The sequence below is a fragment of the Pangasianodon hypophthalmus genome, chromosome 13, assembly GCF_027358585.1.
Source record: "Pangasianodon hypophthalmus isolate fPanHyp1 chromosome 13, fPanHyp1.pri, whole genome shotgun sequence".
In the NCBI taxonomy this organism is placed as follows: Eukaryota; Metazoa; Chordata; class Actinopteri; order Siluriformes; family Pangasiidae; genus Pangasianodon; species Pangasianodon hypophthalmus.
In genome coordinates, this window is record NC_069722.1 from 26028089 (window position 1) to 26041578 (window position 13490).

General features: G+C 43.1%; 1 protein-coding gene across 15 annotated transcripts in view; it reads left to right on the top strand.

Moving 5' to 3' along the window:
- The window catches only part of cacna1aa (calcium channel, voltage-dependent, P/Q type, alpha 1A subunit, a), a 109013-nt gene that overhangs the window by 52317 nt on the left and 43206 nt on the right, over positions 1–13490 (top strand). For all 15 annotated transcript variants that reach the window (XM_053239101.1, XM_053239098.1, XM_053239094.1 and 12 more), the window contains exons 19-25: positions 4633–4765; positions 5169–5707; positions 5823–6172; positions 6412–6550; positions 7166–7295; positions 7471–7530; positions 7831–7937. In XM_053239101.1, coding sequence (XP_053095076.1) covers positions 4633–4765; positions 5169–5707; positions 5823–6172; positions 6412–6550; positions 7166–7295; positions 7471–7530; positions 7831–7937 — 1458 coding nt within the window. The remainder of the gene's footprint in view (positions 1–4632; positions 4766–5168; positions 5708–5822; positions 6173–6411; positions 6551–7165; positions 7296–7470; positions 7531–7830; positions 7938–13490) is intronic.

Below are 13490 nucleotides of genomic sequence, written 5' to 3' on the forward strand. Positions count from 1 at the left end.
TGATTGACAGAGTTGAACATGGCTACCTTTTAAAGACCCTAACCGCCTTTGGTGTTGGTGGACGTTTCATCTTGTGGATCAGACTGCTTTACACTGATGTGTAGAGCATGCTGAAAATAAATGGAAGAGTAACACGAACCTTTCCTGTGCACATAGGTGTTTGACAAAGCTGCAGTCTGTCCTGTCTACTGTATACCCTCTCCATCGAGCCCCTTCTAAGACATCTGCAAGAAAACCTGCAAGGCTTTTCAGTACTAAGTCCCGACCTATCTGACGTAACCACAATTAAGCTCAGTTGCGATAAACAACTCTGCTGCCTCAATGCTGTGGCACCGTCTGAGGGTACTGGATTCGCCTCCAGAACTTCTGCATCAACTTCAGAAGCGCTTTGTGGACTTTATCTGGAGTGGCTACCACCCAGCTTTGTCACCATTGGCTACCACCCAGTGCACCAAGTTTACCATTGTGTGAGGGCGGGCAGAGCCTGATCCACGGTAAAGGCCCTGAGGCCACAAACAGCTCAGAAACTGCTGTACTGTCCTAACACTGTGCCATGGGAGTGTTTTGGATTTGCAGTACTGAGGATTGCAGGCAGATGTTTTTAATGTCCTACAATGCCACAAAGCTTGTACGTACCAACCACTTTTATGGAACCATTTTTAATGTCTGGTGTCAGCTTAGAGTGCGCTGGAAAGACCATTATGGTCTGGACGAACCACTTTTTACAACACCTGATTACCTGAGCAAACTGTTTCCAGAAGCGAGATTACAGCTTTTATTTCAGCAAGCATGGCAAAGGTGAGAGATCTCATTGACCAGGATAAGCGAGAGTGGGTACAAGTATGCCAGCTGACCAGAGAGATCAGGGCAGATTGGATAGGATTGTGGGAAATATAGCAAAGACTTTGAAAGCTTTGTTCCCCACACCCCTACTGACCTACATAAACAGCTATATAACTGGATATAACATATAACAGCTATATAACTCCAGCTCAAATGTTCTTTCCAGAGCTGTATATAGCTCCCAGATGAGACAGCACAGGTCAACTCCTCCCATACAAAAGTCTTAAACATCCTTTTCTCAACAACTGACTGTACAACTTCATGAAAAACAGACTTTCAAGAGAACTCAAAGGATGAGCAGACACAAATTGGAGAACACACCTATCCATTCCTCCACCTCAGTCCTCTCCATGGAGGGTGCTGTGCAAGAGCCCTCTACCAAAGTGATCTGGAGACCTGCAGTGGCGAGTTCTTCACTCCTTAATGCTGAGCAGTACTTTCCAGTTCAAGTGCAACCTCACTGATGATCCCCTCTGCATGTTCTGTGGGCTACCAGACACTGTGTTTCACTGCTTCAGTGACTGCCACAGACTGGATCCTCTTTTTAACTTGCTAGACAGAACTATTAACCACCTTTGTTCACCTTTTTCCAGAACAATGTTTATTTTAGGCTGTAAATATTCCCGCTCGTGCTGGGAGCACTGTACTTTGATTCATTTTCTAGCTGGACAGGCAAATGTAGCCATTTGGAAGTCTCATAGACTAAAAACAGAAGGAAAGAGACATGAACACTGTGAGCTTATTTAAAGTAGAGTCACGGATCAGACTACAAGATGTGTTCCATATAATGAATTGCAGTGTGAAAATGTTTGAAAAGAAATGGTGTGCAAATAAGGGTTTATTTTATCCAATAATGGATGTTGGTGAAATAGTTTTTTTGCTGGTGATTATTTTGGTTTTATGTAGAAGTGAAAACAAGTTTTCTTTATCTCATACAGCACCATTGCTAATAAAGAGCACATAAAAATCAAAAGCCTGTCTGTCTGTTTGTCACTCTGTATCTCTCTCTCTGATCTCTGATATTTGACCTCCTTTATTAAGTAGTAGAATTGTTTTTATTGTCAGTGTGAGTGACAGGTTGTCCACCTGCATCCTGTCCTCCATGTGAAGTTTCTCATGGGGTCTCAATTAACTCCCCCCCCAAACATACACGTACACTTGAGCACATAAACATTCATACATAAGACACAACATACAGCTATGTTTGAAACTAAAATGTGTGCTGATGAGTACAAACTGTGTCTCAGTGAGGAACAGAACTTGTGTGTGTGTGTGTCTGTCTGTCTGTCTGTCTGTCTGGACTTCCAAGATGGCGAGGCTTGATGGCGACTTCGATAGAGAGCTCCTATGTGCTTTATTTTTATGTTCATTATTATTTGTGACACTGACCTGCTCAAATACACGAGAGATGAACTGTTGGACATTGGGAATCACACTTCGAGTGATTTGATCCCTGACCTCATTAATCCAATGCAGTTTTTGAACATTTTAGTCAGAGCAGCTGGTAAGGCTCCAAAATTGGAGACTTCATTCTCCATTCCCAGCTGTACACCGAACTTTCTAAATACAGGCAACACCTTAGGTGCCCAACAAGAGTAAAAAACAGTCTGGACCACTGCTACATGGCCTTAAAGGATGCCTATCACTCTGTTCCCCGTGCAGCACTTGGCCACTCTGATCATTGTCTGGTTCACCTCCTACCTACATACAGACAAAAACTAAAATCTGCCAAAGCTACAGTCTCTACAGTGAAGAAATGGATAGTTGAAGCCAAGTTGGAATTGAAGGAGTGCTTTTATCACACAGACCTGAGTGTATTTGAAGCAGTAGCTGACAACTTGTTACATCCTACCTAAGTTTCTGCAAGGACATATGCATCCCCACCACCACTTGCAGGAAATTCAGCAATGACAAACCATGGTTTACTGCAAAACTGAGACAGGACACAAGCCAGAAACACACTGACAAAGGAAATCAGAACAGCTAAAAGATATTCTGCTATTCTGAGAAACTGAAAAATACATTCTCAGCTAATGACCCAGTGTCAGTGTGGAGAGGCCTGCAACTCCTCACCAACTACAAAACACCACCCATCCACTCGGAAAACATCCTAAAACTGTCTGAAGAGCTGAATGTTTTTTACTACAGATTTAAGAAGCCCCCCCAACCAGCTCTAATGATCTGTGAAGAAGATGTAAGGCGGATCTTCAAAGGACAAAAGACCGGGAAGCCCGCTGGCCCCAACCAGGTGTCTCCCTCCTGCCTGAAAGTCTGTGCAGACCAGCTAACCCCCACATTTACACAGATTTAAAAAAAAAAAAAAAATCACTGGAACTGAGGGTGATCCTGTCATGCTTCAAGTGCTCCACCATAAGCTCAGTTCCTAAAAAAGCCTGCATCTCAGGATTGAACAATTACAGACCAGTTGCTGTGACATCTGTAATAATGAAGTGCATTGAGAGGCTGGTGCTGGGATACCTGAAGGACATCACTGGGTCACTCCAGTTTGCCTACAGATCAAATAGGTCTGTGGAAGATGCAGTCAACAATCTACAAGGACTTGAAGTGGGAGAGGAACATTGCTGCCATCACGAAGAAAGCACAGCAGAGAATGTACTTTCTCCGCCAGCTGAGGAAGCACAATTTGCCCAAGGAGCTGCTGTGCCAATTCTACAGGGCTACCATCGAGTACATACTGTGCTCATCAATTACCGTCTGGTTCAGCTTTGCCACCAAACTGGACAAGCCAGACTTCACAGGGTAGAAAGGTCGGCAGAGCTCATCATCGTGACCAACTTGCTCTCCCTCAAGGTCTGGTACACATCTCGTGTCATGAAACAGGCTGGGACAATCATAAGTGACCCCTCACACCCCGCACATAGCCTGTTCAGACTCCCACCCTCTGGCAGGTGCTACAGACTAACCAGGACAATAACTTCCAGGCACCAGAATAGATTTTCCTGGCAGCTACAAAGATTATAAACACTCTCCCATAAACCTCAATTCATCTAACAAACTGGACAATCACTGCACTGTAATATCACTTTATAACACATATGCCAATGTGTTAACTGTTCTGTGTGAGTGGTCATTAAGATTTTGTTATGTATGCACTGTAAATTGTCATGTGGTAGCTATCATTAGGTTTTTGTATTACTCTATGTCTTGTTTATGTCCAGCACTGTAGTGTAGTTTTTGTATGTGTAAGTGTGCACTGTAGGATCACTATAAACCAGCAACAAATTCCTTGTCAGGAAAGCTCAGTATGCTCAGGCATACTTGGCCAATAAAGCTGATTCTGATTGTGTACGTGTGTGTGGGTGTGTGTGTGTTAGAGACCTCTCTCTCACCTGGTGTTTCCCTCCTCAGCGTGACAGTTCACTCTGAGCGTCTCAGCACCTCTGAACCCTTTCTGCAGCGGTATTTATTTCTTTCTACTCTTTGTGTTTTGTTTGTGCTTCAGTGGCTCTTTCCTTCTTATGTCGCTTTTAGTTTTGTATTTTTCAAGCCCAACTCTTCTTCTAGTCTGTTACTTATTCTTCATCCAAAAGGTTCCTTTTACCACTTATTAACACTTTTATATAACACTTATTACTCAAGCTTTCTGCTGTGTGTGTATTTTCCCACACTAGCACCCTTGTAGTGTCACTGTATGAATAGCAAGTCTGCAGTGGCTGTGTGAATAGATTAGGCTACTTGATGGTGGTAATCCTTCTGTTGATTTTATCTTTACCACACCTGTAACGACTCTCATCTTTTTTGTTTCTCTTTCTGTCTCTTGCTTTGCAGTAAGGAACAGCAGAAGAACCATAAAGGTTCTAAGTCGGTGTGGGAGCAGCGCACCAGCGAGCTCCGAAGGCAGACACTGATGACCAGCAGGGAGGCGCTGTACAATGAGCTGGACCCCGAGGACCGCTGGAAGGCAAGTGGAGTGGGCTAATGGGGGTTCGTGTGAGTTACAAGAATAAAAGAAAGAAAGAAAATAATGGCTGAAACATTTCATCAACAATGTCGTTAGATTCCCTGCATCATGCATAATGTTTGTTTAAGGCGCAAATTGGATAGCAGTGTACTAAGTAATAGTACCTACAATAGTACACTTCTTATACAAACTTTGTAGTGCGTTATTATGTCATATGTGGATGTTGCAGCATCCGATGTAACCAGGAAATCTGACCGGACTGACACTATTCTGATCATCTGGTTTCTGCTTCTTCAAAATATTCATCTACCAGCAAAGTTTCAACTCTTCAAGAAATCTTAGAAAACACTGTATGTTTAATAAGTTTGTGATATGTTGTCTCAAACTGTGTCTGTCCCCACAGGTATCGTACTCCCGCCACATCCGACCTGATATGAAGACTCACTTGGACCGGCCGCTTGTGGTGGACCCTCAAGAAAACCGAAACAACAACACTAACAAGAACCGGCCAGGAGAGGAGCTTCTACACAAACGGCCTCCATTCCATTCTACAGTAGGAGGTGGGGGGAGAGGAGGAGGATCTGTTCCACCCCAGACTCTGGAAAGAGGAGAATCCACAGAGTCTCACCAAGGCTGCAGGAAAGCTGAGAACCAGAGCCATACTGGCACAGAGGTCACTGAGTTGGGCATGAGGGATCCACACCGGAAGAGAGAACATCGCGGGCAAAGAACTGGACGCTCTCGCCAACACCGCAAGGCTCTGGATGAAGAAGGTGAGAGTGGTGGAGGAGGCAGGAGGCATCGAAACAAGGGCACAGAGGGGGTGGTGGAAGGCGAGCAAGCAGACGGAGCTGAGCGGAGACAGAGGTGTCACCGACATGGAGAGAAAGAAGGGCGGAGGGAAAGAGGAGAGCACGGGGACAGGGGCCGACACCGCAGGAAGTGGGTTTATTTTTACACAAGTTTTTGTCATTTATAAGTATAAATACATTCTCATGCTCTGCTGTTTTGTCTGTACCTGCTCTCCTTTCCGGTTCTTCTCTCTCTCTCTATGTAGGGAGGGCCCTACTCTGTCCACCACTCGTCCCATTCAGAAGACTTTGTCTAGGCAGGACAGCCAGTACAGTGAGGACCTGGACAATGTGATGAACAGTAAGCTTGCTACCCAGCCACTGGTTCCCTCGGATCCCCACGGGCCAAGCCGCCGCTCCACACCCCACTCCAGCCTCCTCAGCCTGGTCAGCAGCACCCACGGTTCCCGCCTGGCTCCCACGGCCACAGAGAGCAGTTTTATTCTCACCAACCCTGCCTCCACCACCATTAACCTCATTCATCTGGATGCCAAGCCAGACTACACAGCCATAGACATGCCACCTATGTTCCCTTCTGCCAACGCCATTCTGCAGGGTGAGAAATGAATGGAAAGAGAGATTGGAGAATATAAAAGTGTACAAATACTGTATGTGAAGTGTCTTAAATGCCTTTTGACTGAAGATTTAACCAAGATGCTCACAAAAATGCAGCACTGTAGTAAAAATGAGGAGGTGTCAAAAAACATAGAAGATAGCAGTTACTCTGTGGGTTTGTTGTCTGTCATTTGATTTGTGAATGTCTGTCTTAGCTCTTCTCTGACCTTTATCCCACAGTCAATAAGAACGCCAACACAGAACCACTACCCAAGAAGGAAGATACGAAAGGTGACGATGATGATGATGACAAAGATGACGGAGGACCTAAACCAATGCCCCCTTACAGCTCTATGTTCATCCTGTCCACTACTAACCCGTGAGTTCAGCGCTCTGTAACTATGCTAACACCTCAGCTTGCAGGCCCTGAGTACTTAGAATCTGTACTGTACTGCAAAGCTATAAGTACGCAGCTCACAAACTATATCAACACAAGAATATACAGCATCTATACTAAACATCCAAAGTGTGTGTACACAGCATCCAACATCTCATAACTACAACATAACTACAACTCTAAACTACTCTACACCAGGACTCTGAACTACCCTGACACTAACCTGACCCTAAATTAACCTGACACTAAACTATCCGGCCAATAATTTAACCTTACACTAAACTGACCTGACACTTCCCTGACAGTAGTCTAGTCTGACACTAAACTACCCTGATACTACCCTGTGCCAGCCCCTGGATACATGATAAACACTTAAAGCAACATTAATTCCGTACTGCTCCGGGGCTGTATACTCTGTTTAGTGATGGTTGAGCAGAATGGCTATGACTGGTGAAACTGATGTTACTGGTGCATGGCGTTGCTGGTTGCTTGCCTGTACTGCTTGTGGCCATGTTATCTGGTCTCAGCTGGTTTTAATACTACATTAAACTCCCAGGTCCTATGTGTTTAAACATGTGTGTGTGTGTGTGTGTGTAGGTTTCGCAGGTTGTGTCACTATATCGTGACCCTGAGGTACTTTGAGATGTGCATTCTGCTGGTCATTGCTATGAGCAGTATCGCTCTTGCTGCTGAAGACCCTGTGTGGCCCGACTCCCCCCGGAACAATGTGAGCCAGCTCTTCTGTTTAACATGTGCTTCATCTGTTCTCTTGCTACACTGCTGTGAAATCTGTGTTTCCACCAGTGTGGATACCAAATCTGTAATGGTATACATCTATCCATCCAGTGTTATTGCCCTCAATGCTGTAGTGCAACACCATGTTCCTCTGTGTCAATCTGCAGGTTCTGCGTTATTTTGACTACGTCTTCACAGGTGTGTTCACCTTTGAGATGCTTATAAAGGTAAACACCTTAACATCTTAATCATCCTTAAACATCTTAAACACCTTCTCTCAATGTACTAGGAGCTGCATTCTATATAACCAATTGGACATTTGTAACCGAGTCATGATATTTTCCTGATCTCTCTCTCCCTCCCTCCCTCCCTCTCTCTCTCTCCCTCCCTCCCTCTCTCTCTCTCTCTCTCTCTCTCTCTGTCTCTGCCCCTCTCTTTCTCTCTCCCTCGCTGTCTGTCTTTCTCTCTGTGTTTCTTTCTGTCTGTATGTCCATCTGTCTGTTTGTCTAACTCTCTCTCTCTCTCAGATGGTGGATCTAGGTTTGGTACTTCATCAGGGCTCATATTTCCGTGACCTGTGGAACATTCTGGACTTTATAGTGGTCAGTGGTGCCCTGGTAGCTTTTGCCTTCACGTAAGTGTCCTCCAGGACCTCAACCATGTCCTGCTGTGTCATCGTGTTCTTGTGTCTGCAGTCTTTTTCTTTTCTCCCCATGCCTGCTGCCTGTCCATTGTTCTCCTTCTGTCCCTACTGACCAAAAACCATGATGCAGCCAAATGGTTCCTGGACCCCCTGGAGTGCCAATCTTCCTTCCACTTACATACTCTTTCTCACAAACTTGACATCTCTCCTTCTCCCTTCTCAGTCTGTTCACCTTCTCTGTTGTGAACATGCTCTTGCTGGCTTTCTCTGTCTTAATAATATACCTATTTCAGCTCTTCTTCACCCCCGAATTCATTACAACTGGCTCACCATATTCCCAGGCATCATTCTATAGGGCTGAAGACTTGGGGCACTTGTAACCGTTTAATGCCCAGATGCCCATTTCAGTTTCCATTTTCTAAACTATGTGAACTCCCAAGTACAGGAAGGGAAAAACTAGAGAAATAAAACTAAAGGATCCAGGTAGGGAGGAACTGAGTAGGTAAGAAAGGGGACTTGCGGAACCACAGGGTGTGACAACAAAAGCGTTGACAAAAATGTCAGCAAGACATTAAATTATTTAACAGCATGGGAATTTAGCTAGGTTTAGAGATTTACTGCTCAGATGCACCAGTAAAACTGCCATGTTATGCACAGTAAGTTGAATCGAGTATAGAAGAAAAAAAAAATCACCAAAATGGCCTGCACTTGGGCTCCATGTTACAGCTGCTCTAGAATGTCTTTAGCATTGTTAGCATAGGTTCAGTAAGGACAAGATGCTAGATATGTTCATGACCTCAGAGCTGGAGGAGCAGGCAGGACAACATACTGGGAAGTGACATTGTGGAACCTGAGAGCACTGGTCAGAGAAAATCCCCAATAATGCTTCCTCAAGCACCTCAGTGGAATAAATGGGTGGATAAAGATTCTTCTGGACATCACATGACAGAGGAGATGAGCAGAGCAATTCAGAATGTTCTCTAAAACTGCTCACATCCTCTTCGGTGTCTCTGCCTTCTGTGGGTTTAGACTCAAGCATATGACCAGTTTACCGAGCTGCATGATATCTCCTGCAGTGATAGTACCATTTTCTGTGCGTCTGGTTTTAAGGAGAGTTTATTAAAGTGGTACTGTGACCAGAATAATTGCACTACAAGAGTCAAGTGACCTTTGAGAGAAAATGAGTTTGACCAAGGTGGAAACACAGGAACAGGGAAAAAAGCCTCTGGAGTTGCTCTTTGTCAAAAAGGGCACACAAGTGTTGACCGTGAAACTGAACGCTCAGCAGCCTGATAGAGTTTACAAATCGCAAATAATTTAATTTGTTAACTCTGTGTTCATTCTCATATTATTTTGTAGTGATCCCATTCTCCTCTGAAATTAACCTAAGCCCCTCGTCCTTGTTGCTCCTCTGGATTTTCACTCAAATCTCCTTGTAAATGGGTTTGTTTCGGTGGGCACTGGGTTCTTCATACCTCATAGAAGAACAGTCTTCTTCTACTCCTTCTCCTCCACTCATCCTCTCCCATTCTCTACATTTATGCCCAGAGATAGTGTTGTAACCCTCAGGTGCTCCGGGGTGTCGCTGGCGCCCTCTGGCTGTGAGTGGTGATGTCTACTTCATGTATGTTGTTAATGGTAAGACTGGTAGATGTATATTTATATTCTTTGTGAGTATCTGTTTGTGTTTGTACTAGATTAGGTGTCCACATATAACACAACTTGCGCTCTATGCCATCATTTTTTTGTGAATTCTCTCACTGTCTCATATTGATGTTTTTCCTCCTCCTACATTCTTCCCTGTTTCAGTATGTCTGTGTTTTCTGTGCTCTGTCTGTGTTGGTGTTTGTGTTTGTTTTTCTGTGTGTGTTGTCTGTCTCTCTGGCCGTCTCTGATCCTCTCTGGTTTGCACACAGTGGAGGAGGTGATGGAGAAGGAGAGGGGTAATGTCTCTTTCTCTCTCTTTGTCTGTCTCTCTGATTGCTCCTCATGCCTGTTATACAGCCAGATTCTGCTACTCTTCACCTGATTTCCTTTATCCATAATGCCATGCTTTCTCACACATAGAACACAAAACCAAGGGCAAGGCTGGCTTGTGGTGCATAATGTCACTAGCCAAAGCCTGGCCAAGCAGTTTAACTTTGTTGATGGCTAACAATCCAGCTAATAAACTCTTGGTACACCCTGCTGTATGTGGACACCTAAATGTGTTAACATACGTATTTGTGTCTATGTGTTCGTGTGTCTGTGCTTTGTTTGAAAATTGTAAGAGACTGTCCAAAATACTTTGTACATGTTTTAGGAATAAAAGTGGATTTTGGAATAACTATAATGATAAAGAAACACATTTGACTCAGAAATTATAATTTGTTTGTTGAAAGCAATCATGACAGACTTAATGACTGACCAGCAGACTAATTTATTGATTTATTTGGTGACTAACATATGGAAGGCAGACACACAAACCAACAAACAAGGAGACGGACAGACTGACTAATAGTTTCTTTAGTCTCCAGACTGCAATAAGATGTCTCTTACCTGGCCTGAACCGGTGCTCACACAGACAACATGATAACTCAATTAGAACCAGTCAAACAGCCTGCCTCATATAGCGATTCTGTCTTTGTAGATGTGTATCTTCACTTTTACGAGCACAAAATCTAATTAGCCAGCCATTTATTGTCTGGAGAAGAGTATTGGCCGGAGTTGATCTCTGCTGGGCCAAATAACTGCACAGCTGAGCAACTGCCATCACATAACACACAAAATACACATCAGCCTGAGTCAAAAATAATGTTCTGATTTCTTTTACATCAAAAATGATAATACTTTTTGATCACAATTTATTTTAAGGAATAACTAAGGGTTAAATAAAGTCTTGTTGTTTGTCCAATAAAGCCCAAATTATATACTCGTAAGTGGTTTATTCACTGTGAGTTAAAATTTATTCATAAACACTGGTATTGGTTCACAATTGGGGATCTGTTGTGTAGAAATAACTAATAAATGCATTTTTAGTTGTGACAATGTGCAATTAATGCTTGATTAAATTATTGAGCATCTAAATTCAACTTTTATTAGTGCATGATACATATTACACCTGTAGATTCACATTACCACCAAGTGACCTGCAGTTTTTCACTTTCAGAGCTTATAAAAGATGAATAAGACACTTATATTTCAGTGGGTTCTATATTCGAAAGTACAGCTATAGTTAATACTAATTAGAAACTAAAAAGCACTAAACAAGGCCAATATACACTGTATCCACAAAAAAATCTAAAATAACTATTGTATTATCTGAAATGAGTATATAACACTAAAGAGCATTTGAATTTTAAGGTAAAGAATTAATATTAAACTGTTTATGCATACTATATTATGGGACATGTCATGTAGTGTTAGTGCCTTCACATGTCTGCAAAAGTCACTTGATACCACATAGAACTTACAGGCACAGTCCCTGTCAAAAGTATTGGAACAGCAAGGCCAATTCAAGTGTTTTTGCTGTACAATGAAGATATTTGGGTTTGAGATCAAAAGATGAATATGCGAAAATAGATCAGAATTTCAGCTTTCATTTCCTGATATTTACATCTAGATGTGTTAAACAACTGAACATGGTGTCATGTTTGTTGTCAGACCACGCAATTTTTAGGTGAGCAAAAGTATAGGAACAGATAGTCTTAAAGTAAATAACACTTAATATTTGGTTGCATATCTCTTGCTTGCAATAACTGCATCAAGCCGGTGACCCACTGACATCACCAAACTGTTGCATTCTTCTTTTGTGATGCTTTTCCAGGTTTGTAGCGCAGCTTCTTTCAGTTGTTGTTAGTTTTGGGGGGTTTCTCCCTTCAGTCTCCTCTTCAGGAGGTGAAATGCTGCTCAGTTGGGTTAAGGTCTGCTGATGGACTCGGCCAGTCTAAAACCTTCCACTTTTCCCCCTGATGAAGTCCTTTGTTGTGTTGGCAGTGTGTTCAGGGTCGTTGTCTTGCTGCATGATGAAGTAGATGAGAAAATCCTTTCTTTCTCCACACTTTGGCTTTTCCGTCACTGGTAGAGGTTCATCTTGGTTCCAGAACTCTTGTGGGTCATCTTTGTATTTTTCTGTGAATTCCACTCTGGCCTTCTGACTCTTACTGCTGATGAGAGGTTTGTAACTTGTGGTATGGCCTCTATATTTCTGCTCTTGAAGTCTTCTAATGGTGGATTGGGATACCCCTGTCCTGTGGAGGTTGTTGGTGATGTCACTGACTGTTGTTTTTGGGCTTTTCTTCACAGCTCTCACAATGTTTCTGTCCTCAGCTGCCATTGTTTTCCTTGGCCGTCCTGTTCCATGTCTGGTTGTTGGTAAACCAGTGGTTTCTTTCTTTTTCAGAACATTCCAAATTGTTGTATTGGCTATGCCCAATGCTTGTGCAATGGCCCTGATCGATTTTCTCTCTTTTCTCTGCTTCAAAATGGCTTGCTTCTCTTCTCTATACATCTCTCTGGTCTTCATGATGGTTTATCCTTTTTAACAACAAATGCAGTCTTCACAGGTGAAACCCAGAGCTCAAACCAAGAGTACACATTCAGAGCTATTAACTGTTTAAACAGTCAATCTAACAGAACACACCTGGGCAACAAGAAACAGCCAATATCAGTGTTCTATCAGTGTTCCAATATTTGTGATCACTTGAAAAATGGGTGGGTTCAAACAAAAGGTGTCATTTTCTAAGGTGTTTAACACATCTAGATGTAAATATCAGGAAATAAAAGATGGAATTCTGACCTATCGTCTCATTTATCTTTTGATCTCGAACCCAAATTTCTTCAGTGTATAGCAAAAACAAAAGAATTGGCCTTGCTGTTCCAATACTTTCAGAAGGTACTATATAAGATGTTGCCAATTATATACTAATAAGATTTTAGATTATTAATTCATACTCAATAGTTTGCATTTTAATAATTAATTTAATAATTAATCACAAATGATAATATATTTAATGGTCATTTTCACACATCCCAAATTATGAACTAATACCAGTGTTTATGAATAAAGTCTATCTTATAGTGAATACAAGTGTCTAATTTGGGTCTCAGACTGACTGTTGGAGCGTGAACTCTCTGTGTGTGCGCGTGTGCGTGCGTGCGTGCATGTGTGTGTGTGTGTGTTATAAAGGGGCAGATTTCAGGGGCATAAATCTAGATAGGAAACAGTAACTAATTTACACAGTCACTTTCAGTTTACTGAAATGACCTTCAAGTGTCATCCCGGAGCTGGGCGCAGCCAGCTGACAGCAGCGGCGTGGCGGCGGGATGGAGGGGGCACGGCGGTCGCTCCCAAGCAGGGCTGAGGTCGGGCTCTTCTTCCTCGCTGATGTCTACTTCTGGAGAAAAGAAAGAGACGGTCATTAATGGGGTGTGTAGCCTCACCTATTCTGCTTTGAAAGCGGCCGCTGGCTCCTTTTATATCCCTCCGTCGTCTCCAGGAGGGTGAATTGGCGCCGCTGCACTCATTGGCTGCCAGCCGAGTTGAATTTCGTCGCTCTGCCTTGC